At 41.2% G+C, this 17,185-nt stretch overlaps 1 protein-coding gene across 4 annotated transcripts in view; it reads left to right on the forward strand.

Annotated features, from left to right (window-relative positions):
• Positions 1–14,329, forward strand: part of Nr2c2 (nuclear receptor subfamily 2 group C member 2) — a 64,903-nt gene extending 50,574 nt beyond the window's left edge. For all 4 annotated transcript variants that reach the window (XM_051203311.1, XM_051203310.1, XM_051203312.1 and 1 more), the window contains 8 exons: positions 361–454; positions 2,240–2,373; positions 3,339–3,516; positions 4,656–4,777; positions 7,536–7,675; positions 8,407–8,544; positions 9,379–9,484; positions 12,420–14,329. In XM_051203311.1, coding sequence (XP_051059268.1) covers positions 361–454; positions 2,240–2,373; positions 3,339–3,516; positions 4,656–4,777; positions 7,536–7,675; positions 8,407–8,544; positions 9,379–9,484; positions 12,420–12,594 — 1,087 coding nt within the window. In that variant the 3' untranslated portion in view covers positions 12,595–14,329. The remainder of the gene's footprint in view (positions 1–360; positions 455–2,239; positions 2,374–3,338; positions 3,517–4,655; positions 4,778–7,535; positions 7,676–8,406; positions 8,545–9,378; positions 9,485–12,419) is intronic.
• The last annotated feature ends 2,856 nt before the right edge of the window (positions 14,330–17,185 follow it).

Raw genomic sequence — 17,185 nt, forward strand, 5'->3', positions numbered from 1 at the left:
GAACTAGTTTTAAAGAGAACAGAAATAAGGAATATCAGAAATCTAAAATGTCTTACACAAAGAGCTGCTGAAGTTGAGGATCTCTGGACAATTCTGTGAATTTAAATTTAGAGGAAAATGGCCACAGTTAGCTAGAAGGCCTAGGAATATGCATGTGTTCTGTCGTCCCTCAGCCTTTAGCCTGGCTTTGTGAGACATTCATCAGCAAGAGCAGAGAGCTGGCCATTCACTATAGGCTAAGTGTTAGAGCTTTTTTCTTAGCAGACAGCCTTGCAGATATGAAAGTCAGGTGAATACAGTATAAGCATACTGTACAGAAAAAGTTAGAAGCTACTCTGGGTTTCTTTGTGTCTTAAATAGACAAACAGGTCTTCTTGATCCAGGGATGCTTGTGAATATCCAGCAGCCTTTAATTCGTGAGGATGGTACGGTTCTCCTGGCCACAGATTCCAAGGTAACATTCTCTCTTTCTGTGTGTTGCAGTGCAGGCTGCTTTTCCAACTACACCTGCCCTCTTGACCATCAGAGATGATACTGAAAGCATAGCCTCCTATAGCTCTGTATAGCTGTTCTAGAATTTGTTTACTCATAATCCATAATCACTAACACATGGTAGGTTGTGGACATTCAATGGTTGTATTCCCTATTATTTTCCCCCTTGCTATACATATTGGCAAGCTACCAGCATGCTTGGAAAATAACTACTCTTTCTAAGGCTGCCTTTTGCAGAGGCTCCAGTTCCTTTCCATTTGGTAATCTGCAGTAAGCTGCCAGAAAGAATGAACTTGCAGATAGAGATGTCTGTTGGTCCAAGAAGTCACCTCCCTCCCATTGTGGTGACCTGCACAATATTCTGTGGTTCTACCATAATTTATTGATCAGTTTTGTGCTTAAAACTTTTCTACTGATTTTTTTTTTTTTTAATTACACACACATACACACTCACACAAAGAAAAACAAAACTAAACCCACATAGGTATATGTATTTTGGAGAGTGGGGGGGGGATGATGGTGGATGCATGTGCATATATTTAATGGTTTATTTTTGACTCTATAAGTTGGATATAATTTACAATCTGTCACCCTTGCAGTATATAAATTTATGGTATTTTAGTATATTTTCATGATTTTGGACTTAACCACCACCAATTCCAGAATTTCTTTACCTTCTTAAAAGAAACTCATCAAGCCAGGCCAACCACATGTTTTTTTTTTTTTTTTTTTTAACAATTATTTAACAATACATTCCATATGAAAGAAATCATGTAAGTATGGCTCCTTCACAACTGGTTTCTTTCACTTAGCTATTATCTTTAGGTTTCATCCATGACATGATGTGTTCCTGTAGTTCATTCCTTCCATTGCCAAAACATATGTTACTGCCTAGCTGCTTCATGCTGTGTATCTGTTTATTAGGTGATTAGCATTTGGATTGTTTGAAGGGTAGATGGCCATGAGCAACTTTTAAACTTTGAGGAGATGCCAGATTATTTATGAGTGTGACTACACCATTTTGTAGTTCCATCAACAATATGTAACAGTTCTGATTCCTCCACATCTAGAAAAACATGTTCTTTTCTTGGATTATAGCATCCAACTTATGTGAAGCGTCACTGAGGTTTTGATTTGTATTTCAAGTGAGGTTGAACATATTTATTGGCCATCTGTACATCTTTGAAAGTATCTTCAGATCTTTGTCCCTTTTAAAATTAGGTTGTCTTTGTATTGTGTTGTAGAGATCTTTTAGTATTTAGATATGTAGATATGTGACTTGAAGATATTTCCTTCTTCCAGATTGTTTCTTTACTACCTTCTCTCTCTCTCTCTCTCTCTCTCTCTCTCTCTCTCTCTCTCTCTCTCTCTCTCTCTCTTTTTTTGCTTGTCCTGCCCCCACCCATTTCTTTACTACTTTCTAAGTATCTTCTAAAGCACAAAAGTTGTGGTTAGAGAAGTCTACTTTATTTGTTTTTCTGTCATGTTATCACTATATCACTGCATCACCTGTGTGGATTTGTGTGTGTGACCACAACCAAGATACAAAAAACAAAAGACCTGATCCATTCTATATACAGAAAGATCTCCCTGGTATGATTTTTTTACTCACACCCTGTAGAAGCTGGCCTTGAATAAACATGTTATCTTCTTCATTCCATTGCCCTTAACTCATTTGCATACATATGCTAGTTTTTTTTAATGTTACTGTTTATTTTTTTCTATATTACTATTGGTTATTTAATAGGCTGAAACAAGCCAAGGAGCTCTGGGCACACTGGCAAATGTAGTGACTTCTCTGGCTAACCTGAGTGAATCTTTGAACAATGGTGACACTTCAGAAATGCAACCAGAGGACCAGTCTGCAAGTGAAATCACTCGGTATGAGCTTCTCTGATATCCCATAATCCCCAGGCGCTGTGTTATAAGGCTGGATATCAGCATTTGGCACCTATGTTATAAATACGTTTGTTTTGTTTTTTGATGCTGGAAATTGACCTCTGCTCCTGTGTACAAGGCAAGTGCTATGCCACTGAATTACATACTTCAAAAGTACCCCAGTTGTATCTAATTAAGAACTATAAAGTTGTCACAACCCACACATTGCTGGTCTTCTACATTTAACTATGGGCACTCACACTGGAAGAGGACCTGCTTATATCATATGACATAAGACAGTCAGAACTATTGTTCATTCCCTACACCAGGGCCTTCATCAGACAAATGTTCTTTGTCTTGAACACTCTGTAATGCACCTGCACAGAACAGTGTACCTCTTTCCTCTTACTGTTTGTATTTGCTTGCATCCATTTTCTGAATGGTACATGGTAGCTGGTAGATAGTACTAGTTGGTTCCAAGTGGCATTGGCAGGCTGCTCAGGGTGTTTCTTCCATGTAGCTTGGCCCCTGTGTTTTGTTCTTACATTCTAGCCTTTGTGTCAGTCCAGATTAGTGCATTCTGGGAGCTACACAATTCCTTTGCTTGGTTCTTCTGTTAAATCTCAATTCAGATCTAGGCATAGGAGAAAGAAAATGACATCTAAATTATAAAGAATTCTGGTTACTTTGTGAGTGGTATTGGAAAAGGTAATATATTTGTGAACCTCAGCACTCACAACTATGAAGTGTAGAAAATTTATGTCTTAGGAGGGTAGTTATGAAAAAGTAGAATTTATATGTGAAAATAGAAACTACATAGCTTAGTACTTAAATACGTGGTGAAGAAGAGCGTCACTGCCTTCTGAGTGGAGCTGAATTGTCTGTCTCCATTTGTGGCTTCTTTCAGTAGAATCAGCTGGAGCTCTCTTATTGACTTGCCATTGATACCTGCTTCATTTTGCTCACAGGGCATTTGATACCTTAGCTAAAGCACTTAATACCACAGATAGTGCTTCACCTCCCAGCCTGGCAGATGGGATAGATGCTAGTGGAGGAGGGAGCATCCATGTTATCAGCAGAGACCAGTCAACACCCATCATTGAAGTTGAAGGCCCCCTCCTTTCAGACACACATGTCACATTTAAGGTGAGTACATGTAAGTGCTGGAGCCAGGTACTATATAATCTCAAAAGTCAGACATTGCATCCAGCTCATTTTCTTTAATTACTTTTGGTGGGTTTTGTTTGTTTGGTTGTTTTGTTTTTTCCAAGGCAGGGTTACTCTGTGTAACAGCTCTGGTTGTCCTGGAACTCACTTTGTAGACCAGGCAGGCCTTGAATTCACAGGTCTGCCTGACTCTGCTTCCTGAGTGCTGGGATTAAAGGTGTATACCACCACTGCCTGGCATGAGCTCATTTTCTAATTGTGACAGAATCTTGAATTCCAAAGCATATTCCTGTTGTTTCTTTACATAACTGTTTCATGGTGCCATTGGTTCTGAAGTGACCCTCCAATAAGTGTGGCATATCACTGCCCAGATAGACTGCCAGAGTGGTAGCCACTGAGGATCAGAGGATGGCTGTTGTTCCTCTTCCTTCCTGTGACAGCCTGGCTCAGGTGGGTGGGCACCTTGTTGCCTCTCTACTGTGTACAGAAGCCATCAAATAAACTCATTTGCAAGTAGGCAGCCAGATTTGGTTCTTAAGTTATTGCCCACTAGAGCCATAGCTACCATCATTGAAGAATACTAGTAATCCTCAGTCTTTCCCATGCTCTTTCTGCGTCTTCCATCCTGACAGGGCATCCAGTCTGTAGTCTCCAGAATGAGTCTCTTGGCTCAGTGCTCTGTACTGGAGAGATCTAGTCAGTCACTTAAATAGATCGGGTCCTTGACTATAGCTGCCCAAGTCTTGCTTCTCAGGTTGCTCCCCAAGGCACTAGAGAGCCTTTGTGGAATCAGGGCATCTGGAGCTTAAAAACACTTATTGGGGAATTAAGACAAGTAGCAATATAGCTGCAAGTGAGAGCTGTTGAAGATGTCTTTGTATGAGTGAGCTGGGAAGTGTTCTACAGGCTCTGAACCCCAATCCAGACTGTTGGAGTCAAGTCACTGAGCAAGAAAACATGGAGCTGCTGAAAGCCTGGGCTACATGGACATATATTCCACTAAAGACAGGTCTTTTAAGCTATATGAGACAGCTACTTTGGCTGTTACCTTTATTGATATATGAAAGGGCAGCTGCCCCTCTCCTTTAGCTCGTGTCACAGTGCCTCCTATTTTCCAGCTTACGATGCCCAGCCCTATGCCAGAGTACCTCAATGTGCATTACATCTGCGAGTCTGCATCCCGCCTGCTTTTCCTTTCCATGCACTGGGCAAGGTCAATCCCGGCCTTCCAGGCACTTGGGTAAGTGGCCTTTCTTCCTGGGTGTTCCTGAGTAGTGGCATTCTCCCCTCCAGGAATGGCCAACAAGGTCTCTATGGGCCTATCCAGTGTGATTGTTCCAATTTACCTTATTCAGAGACCAAAGTTTTATTAAATGTAATCACTAGACTGGAGGAAACAGTGCTTGTGTGTGCCAAGGACTTGTTGCTAGGAGCTCCATTTGGCCTTTGACGGGATGAATGTATCAGAGTACTGGTTTCTGTGTGTACTGTAAACACACAGAATCCCTTGCCTCAGTGTTGGCCAGCCTATGAAGACTACTGGTGGCCTGTGTCATCTTTGCAGAAAGCCCCTCCTGCTTTCTTTTTCATGAACATTACTGTTTGATGATCCTGTTTCCTGTCAGTTCCAATGCTAGCTTTGCTACTGAGCTAAATAACTAATGTCCAATCAGAGCAGGCTACCATTATGGCTTACAGTCTGGCTGGAACATAAACAGTGACATGAAACAAGTTATAGGTGTGAAACATCAGGTTGTTCACTGGTTCATAGCAGTGGCCTAGAATAGGTAGGTCCAGGTTAAGAATCCTAAGAATAGCATTTGATAGCTGTAAGGCTATAGGAAAATCATTTCACTTCTCTCAGCCTTCAGTTTTCCTCTCCATAGAGTCCTTGCCAGAAGTGAAAGCTGACAAAGCCAAATATGCAAGGGGATCTTCATATAGCAGTGTGCTACTGGGTTGAGTACTTGGCATACAACCCCAACCCCACCCCAGCCCCCATGTAGTGAAAACAGTAGTTCACCATACTTTATTATTAAAGGAGAGGTGGACAGGTTTGGTTTGTTATTCTCAGGGCAACTGGACAAGCAATGATTACTGAACAAACATTTGCAAATTCAGGTAACTCTATGACAATGGCCTGCCCTTGATGCCATATGGGAAATAGTTGACATCTTAGGGTTATTATGTGAAGATGTCCTGATGTGTAGCTAAACAGTGATACTCCCACTTCCCTGAGGTGAGGAGGGGTTGTTTGTTTTAATTTGTCCTTATTGGGTCAATTTGAAACCTCCAGAGTTCCTTTGCCTAGGCCAGCACATTTTAAAAGGTTTTTTTTTTTTTTTTTTTAATAAATCACATACTGATCCTAAATTAGTGGTCAGAATAGTGATCCTAACAGAATAAAGGAGTTTCTCTAGCTTTCTGGCAGCTTTGGAAATAAGTGTCTGCAGTGTGCCAATTACAGTAGTTCTTGAGTATTGACTAAACAGAGTTGTTTCCGTTCCAGGACTAGCTCTTCTGACTGGCAGCCTTGTTATGGAGTTTCTGCTCTTCAGTGCTTGTCATTTGATCTGTCTAGCTTCTCATCTTTGACCGGAGTCCCAGACACCCATATGATTTAGAATGTTACGGGAAACCAACTGTAGTGGAGAAGCTGGGGATGTGTCTTAATGATAGAATGTTTGCTTTATGCATCCCAACCCCACAAAAAACAACTTCAGAGGGGTTGTGTACACGTGTGTATAAACGTGTGTGCACACACGCACGTGCCTCTGTGTGGGGGGGAAAAGATAACCTCAGATATTTTCTCAGGTACTGTATACTTTTTGTGAGGCAGGGTCTCTTACTAGGCTGGAACTTCCCACATAAGCTTAGCTGTCTAGCAAGAGAGCCCTATGGATCTTTATTTGTGTCAGCCTCCTCAGTGATAGTATTTTAGTATGCATCAATATTACTTCTATGCTTGATTTAATAAATTTTAAGAAAACTTTAAAGTTTATAGCCAGGTATAGTAGTACATACCTTTAGTCTCAACACTCAGAGGAGACAGTGGCAAAAAGATTTAGCTATATAGACCAGAGCTAGTGAGACCCTATCTCATGTAACATAGGTTGGCCTCAAATTCATTATGTAGCTGAGGATGACCTTGTACTTCTAATCTTCTTACCTTCACTTCCTGAATGCTGGGATGACAAGTGTTCCACCCACTTGTACTCAGGGCTTCTTGTCTACTGGACAAGCATTCTACTCTGAGTATCTTTTGAACCCCTATTAAAGTTTCTTATTCCCAGGGCTTGGGACATGGGTCAGTAAAGAGCCTATGTGGAAGTTTAAAAACCTAAGTTCAGATCCCCAGAACCCATGTAAAAGCCAGGCACAAAGGTGAATGTCTGTAAAACCCAAAATGGGCAGGTAAAGTTAGAAATCCCCTGGAGCTCAGAGGCCAGCCTGCCTAGGCAAATCAGTAAGCATCAGATTCACTAAGGGACTTTGTCTCAAAAATAACGTCAAGTGTGGTTAAGGAAGACAGTTGATGCTGACCTCTGGCTTAATTGTAAATGTATACATGCACATATAACCATACAGTCAGTCATGTACATATACCAAATATACATTAAAAAAAATGTCTTTCTTTTTTAACTATGTATGTCACAGCTTGCCTTTGAAGATCACAGGAAAATTTGGGGGAATTGGTTCTCTCTACCATGTGGATTTTGAGGATAGAACTCAGATCACTAGGCTTAATGGCAAGCATCTTTACCTGTTGGGCCACCTTGCTAGCCCTAAAAAAGTCAAAGAGAATAAGGGACTTTAGTTAAAACCTTCATGAACTTACTCAAAACATTGGTCATTTTCCTGGGGATGATCTTGGACATATACTAGATCATTGTAAGATCCTTGCTACTAGATGGATGGTGCTGAGGCTTTGAGCTCATACGGTTCACATACTTAGTTGACCACATGCACCATACTCAGCCTTATCCTTATGTTCCCAGACAGGACTGCAATACCAGCCTGGTGCGAGCCTGCTGGAATGAGCTCTTCACTCTTGGCCTGGCCCAGTGTGCCCAGGTCATGAGTCTTTCTACCATTCTGGCAGCCATTGTCAACCATCTGCAGAACAGTATCCAGGAAGGTAGGTCCTAGAAATACAGGAATAAAATGTATCTTGATCCAATTTGTGCCAGGATAAAGAAGGCCAGCTGTGTCTGAATTGACCCACCTATTCTTTATGAAAGGACAACTGTCTTCTAGTAAGAGCTGCAGTGGCCATCTAATATTTGACAGTCAAGTGGAATAGCAGCTTTGGCAATAGGAAATTCATTATAGCCCTATAGAAGGCCATAACGAACGGAGGAATGCGTTATTATAAAGGAATTACCCCTTGGCTACTACACAGGCTGAATTAGCTACATTACTGAGGCAGTGTGGACAAGGCAGCTAACTTAAGTACCTTTTTTTTTTTTTTTTTAAATAAGTTTTTATTTCGTGTGTGTCTGTCTGTCTGTCTTAGTGTTATGTCTGCATCACATGTGTACAGTGCTCACAGAAATCATAAGAAGGCATCAAATTTCTTGAACCAGTGTTACAGATTATTGTAAGCCATTGTGTGGTGCTGGGAACTGAAAACAAGTCTTCTACTGCTTCTAAAGAGCAGTGAGTGCTCTTTAACTCCTTAACCGTCTCTCCAGACACAAGCACCTCTTGTTACTTCACTTTCATCTGGAAATGCAGTTCTTGACCAGCTTGAAAAGACTTGGTTCTATAAAGAGTGAACTTAACCTCCATTTCTCTATGTGGCCTCCTTAAAAGACTGGTCTGGTTCTTAGAAGTTTTCCTCAGGGACTTTATGATTTTTGTTTCTAGATAAGCTTTCTGGTGACCGGATAAAGCAAGTCATGGAGCATATCTGGAAGCTGCAGGAGTTTTGTAACAGCATGGCGAAACTGGATATAGACGGCTATGAGTACGCATACCTTAAAGCTATAGTTCTCTTTAGCCCTGGTAAGATATGTGGTGGGGACTTCTGACACTTTGCACTGTGTCTATTGGTGTTTCTTAATGTTGTAGGAGAGTCTTCTCATATTTTACATAACCCAGTGTGTTTATATTGAGTACTTTGCTTGCTATCTATCTATCTATCTATCTATCTATCTATCTATCTATCGTCAATATAGTATTTAAATCCTTGCCTCAATAGCCCTGAATAAATGTGCCTGGGGATTCATGTTCTGACTAGATTCAATCTGTACCCTAACTAAGCCATTGGCCAAATAGGACCATCCAGTGGTCTTGTGTGTGTGTGTGTAGCAGCTGAAGAGGCAGAATTATTCTGGTTGAAAGCAAAAGACACCTTAACAGCCTCACATTCTTCATCTCTGTATGTATTCTCAAAGCCTCTGGAGAAGTCACTTGGGCTGATCTTCAACCTCAACAGCAAGGGCTGAATGTAGCATAGCTTTTCTTTCTCAGACTCCTTACTCTAAAACAAAAGTGTATTAAAAAGGAGTTATTATGTAATTAAACATCTAGGTAGAAATTATTCCTCATTTATCTTTAAAAATCTGTTTCCTACAGTAGTAAAAAGAAAGAAGTCTACAGCCAATTCAGGAGAGCTGTGAGACTCCTCCTAGAAGTCACATCCCCTCCTGGATCTCATACAACTTTGGGAAAAATACAGAGACAAAGCCAGTGTTCTGACAACTTCCTAATTCACTGAGCCACCCTTCAGAGTTCAATTGCTTATATTTGATAAGCTTATCAAGTTAATAAAGATAAAGATGTTTATGACACTTTCCAAGTACAAAGAGAAACTTGGGGATACTTTTCTGTTTTCAGATCATCCAGGTTTGACAGGCACAAGCCAGATTGAAAAATTTCAGGAGAAGGCACAGATGGAACTACAGGACTATGTGCAGAAAACCTACTCAGAAGACACATACAGGTGAGGTACATGGTCCTGCCCAGCACAGAAAGGGGGGGGGGGAGATAGCTGGGTCAGATTCTATCAACCTGCCAGAGCCTCTATTAGTTCACTTACATCTCCAGGTAAGAGTGCAAGCATAAGAGAGTGCTAGGTGGGAAGCTTGAGATTACAGGTGATAAGTCAGAAAGGGAGTGCTTTTCTAGAACTAACTCCTTGAGACTCAGTTCTCACACTTTACAGAGGTGCTAAGTACTTAGCAGGAAAGGCAGCACTGGATTACTTGACAAAAATGAAATCCGGCCCCTACATAAGGTAATTTTGCCCTTAGGTAAAACTGATGGGGGAAAAGTCCTTTTATATGAATGAGAATTAATTAGCAATATTTTAACAATAGGGTATGTGTATTAGCCTAATACAAATTTAGACAGTCTGCCAAAGAATAGAATGCATAGCAAGTTTTTCCAGGTCAAATTTTGTAACTCTCCCTTTCCTCTCAAACAAAAGCAACAATCCAGAAAGACATTTAGCCAACTTTTTCCAGACTTGTATCCTTGTGTAGAATTCCATTGTAGGCTCCTCTTCCTGCCTTGTGCTTCTCAAAGGAAATGCTGTTGTACCAGGGGCTCTGGTAGGTTTTTCTGTGTAAAGTCAAGATAGTTTTGTGCTCCATTTCCTTAGTCCAGATTCAACCCCAAACCAACTTCTACTGGGGTCACTGAAAACCTGGAGTCACATGTGAAGAGCGACTTCAGTCTCTGGTACATACAGAATGAGATTGTCTGTTTATTCACCCATACCCAGTCTGGCCTGGTTGCAAGGATGGGTTCTCTTAAGGCCACAGTGTTCCCATACATAGTTCCTGTGGTCAGTAGGTGGTCCTAGAGACTGCAGAAGAGCGCTCCTCACTCTAGAACCAAAATTCTGCAGCATTTCCAGTCCAGTCAGGGATCGGGGAAAGAGGGCTGAGATGAAGACACCATGTAATTCAGGGCCAAAAATGAGAAAAGCTTTCCTACAAAAATCAGAAACCCACTTAGGCATTTCCTCAGGGGAGGATTTTGTATATATAGCATAATCTATTGTAATTCTTTTTGTATACTTTCTAGGAGTGTGTGTGTGTGTGTGTGTGTGTGTAATATGTAAATGTGTGGGCACATGTAGCATTTAGAAATCAGAGTATCTTAAGAACTTACTATGTAGACCAAGCTGGTTTCAAACTCAGAGATCCTCCTAGGTGCTGGGATTAAAGGCATCTACCACCATGCATGGGACCTACTTCTTATCTGTGTAACTTTGTTGGTGCACACATGCTATAGGGCATGTGTTAGAAGTAAAAGGACAGCTTAGGAATCTGGGAATCAAATTCAGGTGAAAATCAAGCTTGGTAACCTACACCTTTACCCACCGAGCCATCTTGCCAGCTCCCTACTCCCTTTTTAAAAACAAGTTACTAGTTATTAGAGCAGTGGTTCTTAAACTTAATACTACGACTCTTTAATACAACTCCTCATGTTGTGGTGACCCCCCAGCCAATGAGATAGAGAGGCAGGTAGATCTTTGTGAGTTTGAGGCCAGCCTGGTCTATAAAGTTAGTTCCAGAACAGCCAAGGCTACACAAAGAAACCCTGTCTCTAAAAACAAAATAAAATTTGTTGCTATTTCATAACTATAGTTTTGCTATTATGAATTGTAAACAATCTGTTGTTTTCGATGGTCTTAGGCAACCCCCATGAAAGGGTCGTTCGACTGTGCCTTACCCCCAAGGAGTCTCACAACCCTCTTTCAGCAGAGTACTTACTGCTCTTGCAGGGGACCAGTGTTCAGTTTCCAGACCCACATGGGCACTTATACCTGTCTATAACTCAGTATCCAGGGATCATTCTCTGAACTCTGCAGGCACTTGGCATTCATGTAATGTACTTATATCTACACAGGTAAAACATTCATACACATAAATCTAAAAAAAAAAATTCCATAAACAATTTAGGCACTGTAGTAAACTTGGAACATTCTAGAAAGAAAATTACTTTATCATTCAAGGATACCTACTGTGTGTGTGTGTGTGTGTGTGTGTGTGTGTGTGTGTGTGTGTGTGTATGTGTGTGTGTATTTATATATTTATTATGTACTTTCAAAACATGTTTATTTGTAATTGGGACCATAAATTCCAGAAGGGTTTTAACCTTTTTTCACTTGGCTACTGACACACTTTGCCTACCTTCCCATGGCTAACATGCCAAGAGGAGCCTACTATGAGCATATGGTAAGTATTCTTCCAAATGCTTACTTTACGCGCACAGACATGTGCAGCATACAGCTGTGCTCCTTTTAAATATGCATTGAGCAATATGTCTCTCTTTGCTTACAAATAACTATAAATTGTTGTTTCAGTGTATAGCACAAGCTGATCTCCAGTTTTTACTCTCTTGACTCAGTTTTCTGAGTGCTGTGGTTGCAGATAGGCATCACCACAGTATTCTTCCTAATGAGTTTGTAGCACTTAATTATGGGAACATTCTATACTTTAACTTATTGTTGATGAATCTCCAATTTGTTTGTGTGCAGGTAGGAAGAATAGCTTTTAACAGCACAAGAACTTTTCATATTTACTGTTAAATTCTTCTTACATTTATGTTGTATATGTGTGGGCATGCATGTGTGCACTTGTGGAGAGCCAAGTACAAGTTGGTTTTCCTTTCACCATAAGGAAACCAGCCAGTGCCTTTATTCACTGAGCCGTTTTACCAATCTTGAACATACATTTTTGTACTTTTTTCTTCTTCATGTTTAACTTTTGTTACTTTGTTTTTTAGTTCAATAACAAAAGAGGCAGGTCAATATAGGTCTGTTTAGTTAGTTCTGTGTAGTTCTAAAAGGACCTCCAGGAGTTATCCTGGGCTGGGCCACAGACAGCCAAATGCCCCATTTCTCTAACGCCTATTCTTTTTTCCAGGTTGGCCAGGATTCTTGTCCGTCTGCCAGCACTTAGACTCATGAGCTCCAACATAACAGAAGAACTTTTTTTTACTGGTCTCATTGGCAATGTTTCAATAGACAGCATAATTCCCTACATCCTCAAGATGGAGACAGCAGAATATAACGGCCAGATCACCGGAGCCAGTCTATAGTGCACAACCAGAAGCTGCCAGCAGTGGATGCCTCCTAGGACTGTGCAGGTGCAAGGGAAGGAAAGTAGCAATGTCTTGGTGTGTGCAGGTATCTTCAGTGTATTAGCCACTTCCTCCTGTTCATCCCAGACAATAGCAACTAAAGACAAGTAGAACGCTTCCCTGCCCTAAGAAATGTTTTAATGCCTTTTGGTGAAGCAGATTTTGGAACAGCCTTTTAATTCAATTTGTATTTAGAAATTCTCAAAGGGCAAAAAACAATACTGAAGTTTTATAATGTCAGAGACTAGTATTGAAAGAACCTAAAAACAGTATGTGTAAATACATTTAAAACAAAAAAAGAGTCCTTGGAATTAATAGCTACTAATTACCAGGGTAATGTTAGCACTTTCTAAGCACTTCTTATCAAATCTGCAATGTTAACATCTTGCCTGTGGACAGGGCAAATGGAAAACTATGTCCTTTTTGTCAAAATGCTAATGATTTCTGTGAAAACTCAATAGGGTACAGGAGACAATCATTCACATTTAGAAGAGAGCAACACTCCTAGCTTTGTGCAGTGGTGATGCTGGGCTAAAATCCTGTGAGCGAAATGTGGATTATTGGTATTGACCCACTAAGAGCTGCTGTGCCAGCCAGACATGTATATCTGCAGACTCTTCCAGAACCTGGCTTAAGTTCCTGTGATGAGAGTAATTCTCCAGTGACTGAAAGTATGCCCAGATCTCTCTACCATCTCATAGGAACTGGACCCTTTGACCAAAAAAGTGCAAGGTGGGTGATCTACACCCTTTAACAACACTTCTTGAGTATGACCTTTAGTAGTTCATGCTGTACAGAGGCAGTAAGGATTTCTGTTCCTGGTATGCCTGGAGAGGGGCCAGTATCTGTGGTCATTCAGAACCTGCACCTAATGGGGGCTATGTATCTTTGCTGCCTGGTGAGGGAGTGGGCCTTAGCTAGCAGAACAAAAGTCATCAAGATAAATTATTTCTGATTATTATAAGTATGTGGTTTTCAGTGTATTGGGACCCCCATGCTATTCAGTTCTCCCAGTTATGTGCTAGTCCAACAAAGCTCTCTGGGTTGTTTGAAATAATAGAAGCAAACCACTCTCTCTTTCAAAAGAGGATCCAAAAGCGATCCCTAGACAGGGCACATAGTGCAGGCCTGCAACCTCAACACTTGGAAGGCTAAGTCAGGAGGATTATAGATTCAGTGTCAACCTAAGCAACTCCTTTTGAGTTTTAAAGGGGTCTAGGGAGTGAGGTGGGGTGGTGACTTAGTGGTAGAGTACTTGCCTAGCATGCACTAGGTCCATCCCCAGTACCCAAATCAAAAAGTAAAAGCAAAATAGTTATAATGACCATAGTTTCCAACAAGAATGCAGAATTCAGTTCCAAGAAAGTCAGATCTGACTTAAAGATCTCTGCATTCCCATGGGTACAAGTTGGCAGCAGCCTGGAAAAAGTGGAAGGTTGGGACTGGTAGGCACTTAATTTCTGCAAAGCAAGTATCAAGAAAATTGTACCTGTTGATGGATAGGTACAGCTATGAGGTTCAAGGCTAGACAGGATGTTTCCTTCTGAGTTAATGCCATTTTTTTTTTTTTTCTCACTGTTTTGGGACTTTTAAGTGCATATAGTATCTCTACTTCTAAATTCCCAGCTAGATTTTGAAAACAGTATTGGAAAATAGTAGGAATGGCCAGTATAAAATGATGGAAAGAACTTAATTTTGCCAGCTTAAAGTTTTCTTTTTATTTGCATATTCAAAATTAAGACAATGACTGGACATGAGTATTGGTCTCTTTCATTTCTTTAGAGGGTACCTATAGTGTATCTGAACATCTTTGCTTGTCCTAGGATTTTACATGTGAGCATGGCAGTCAATTCTAGGCCACTCAGACAGGGCCTGGACATCCCCCACCAGGCTGTTTAGACCATGGTTGCATAAGAAATGCCAACCTCTGATAAAAATGGCACTGGAGAGGGTGTGACAGGGGAGATTTTGCTTGGAAAAAGGTTGGAGATTCTAACCTGCCCAGTCCTGTCATTGGTAATGGCCAATTTACAGGGCCACTTTGGGCCATACTCCTTCACTGGTTGTCCAGATCTTTGTGGCCTCGCCTTTAATACTTGTATCCACACAATGTTCTCATTAACTGTAATCATTTCAAAATCAAGTGCTGCTCCATTCCATTTTGTCAGTTGGACCTAGGAAGTTCAACCCCAGTCATTTAAGAGAGAGCCCAATCCAGTCAGTTTTCAGGGCTTTCCACCCTTGATTAAGGAGTCTGTGATACTCCCAAGTCTAATGAAACAAGATAGCTTGTCTAGACACTCTCCTCTCTCGGGTATGTGGATAGACACACAGTGGCTTGGTTACTCAGGTAGGAGCCTGGCTAACTAGGCTCTTTTCCAGAAGTATCTCAAATAAAGTTGAGAGTTCCAGGTTAAAATTCAGATAAAATAGGCCAGGAGATGTAGACAAAGACCAAATTCCCTAAGAAAAATCACCCTAGTTAGTCAAGGTGTTCAATACAGTGTGTCACCATCCTTCCAGTTTGCAGTGTGTATTGAAGGGGCTTATTTACTACCTAGTCTCTTCCTGAGGCTGCAGTTGGAATTGTGCTGTCTGGATTTCTGTACTAAAGTTCAAGTGGAGTTTCTTATGCCCTTGGGGTGGTTCTCTAGTTTCAGTGTCAGTATTAGATGTGGACAGTATTCTGAGGTAGTTACTACATCAACTAAAGTGGCCAGTATGACCCCTAAGTGGAGCAGCAGCATCTGTACTACACACACTTGTTTCTTGAAGGGTAGCCCTGACAGCAGGATGTGTCTTCTGGGATATGAGTTTGTGTGTGTGTGTTTTGTGGGGGGGGGGGAGAGTGGTCTGGAAGCCTGTTGTTCTTTCCAGTGACTGGGTGTACAGTGGGACTGTTGGTGCTGCTGAAACTCTCTTCTAATCCAGGCCATAAAAAGCACCATCTGACTGCTGCTTTTCTCCAGTGGGAGGGCCCTGGGAACATCCCACACTGGCAGAACAGGTACCCCACCTATTGTTTTGTCTCTAGATTATGTGGCTCTCTGCAAAAGTCTTAACTCTGATGTCAATTTCTAAAGCCAACTCCAAAATGAGATGGTTGGCCTAGATGTTTTGTACAAGGTTCTGGACTTCCTCATTGAGTGCCTCCCATCAGTGTGCACTTTCTGTGCACAACCTGTCCCTTCAGCCGCACTGTGTATGTCCAGAATTACAGGCCTAGATGACTGATTGAATGTACATGTGTTCATATTATCTTTGTACAGTGTATATAATGTGTGTATATAGGTGTACATTATGTATACAGACACGTAGCCATGTATCCAAACTTCTATGTTATCAAGAGTTGATGCTAGCGTTGCTAATGTGAATGAATGTGGGTATTGCAAGGTTCACTTGAAAGGAACGCACTGGTGAATTTCTTACCAACTTCATTTTCCTGGGACAGGGAGCTGCCTGGAAAGGGCCTGAGAGGAGGGCAGTTTTCTAGGTTTAGAAGGGCCCAGAAGGTGGTAGAAGACATGTTAGCTTAAACCTGCTTTTCACAAGCCAGTTGAGCCTAACTAGAAGGAATTTAGTGACCCGAAACAGGCACTTGGGATCCAAGGGGCTGTAGCAGTCTCGTTTGTTTACCCTGTGCTTTCTTGGGTACTGCCATAAAAATAACCAGCCTGCCAAACATTCTTTAAAAACAATGCTAATAGCTAACAGCTAACTTGTGGCATATAAACTACAAATAGTATGTCCCTTTAACTAGAAGCAAGTGACCTAACTACATTCTATAAAAGCTGTAGTTAATAGTAAGAAAGCTAAGGCTAACATTTTCCTCATCCACCAGGATATTCTGATGAAATTTTGTTCCCTATGATTGGGAGTTTAGGCTGGGACAGGACTTGGGAGCCAGGGCCCAGCCTGGCAGAGCTCCTAGTGGCCATGGTGAACAAGCACCTGGCTTGGAGGAAACCAGGTGCAAAAACTTGCCTGACCCACAAGGTTGTTGCTCTTTGTGTTTTAAGAAATAATTGTTAAGACTATAGTCCTCAGTGCCTTTGGTGAGACGTGGGTCATTTGGCTTTAGCTTCCCACTTTTGTCCCTGTCCTCACCCCTCGTGGTTATTCAATCTTGCCTGTGTCATTGCCTGTTGTGACAATCACACTATTCAAAGTGGCTTTCCAAGTATAACACAGGGAAGCTTGGCAGTCTCTAAATGAATCCTTCCATTTTCTTTGGGGGCTATTGTCTTTAGCAGCAACCTAAGAGTGAGTTTAAAAGTGGCTTAGGAAGGAGAAGAACATCAGACATTTCAAATGCTCAGTAATACGCACTTTCAGTTAATTTTCAATAATTTTGGTATTTCTGCATGGAATGTAGGGAAAATGCTCAACGTTATGTCACTAATAAGTTTTTGTGTTTGGGTAACATTTGGTATAGACTGCACATTAAAAATGGCCTTTCTTCGGGAAAGTACCATCATCAGTTGTCATCCCAACAGCCTGCTCATTCACAGATGCCAATGCACACACAACTCAAGTGCTGGAATATTTT

The sequence above is a fragment of the Phodopus roborovskii genome, unplaced genomic scaffold (genome assembly GCF_943737965.1).
Source record: "Phodopus roborovskii unplaced genomic scaffold, PHOROB, whole genome shotgun sequence".
NCBI classification, from domain to species: domain Eukaryota; kingdom Metazoa; phylum Chordata; class Mammalia; order Rodentia; family Cricetidae; genus Phodopus; species Phodopus roborovskii.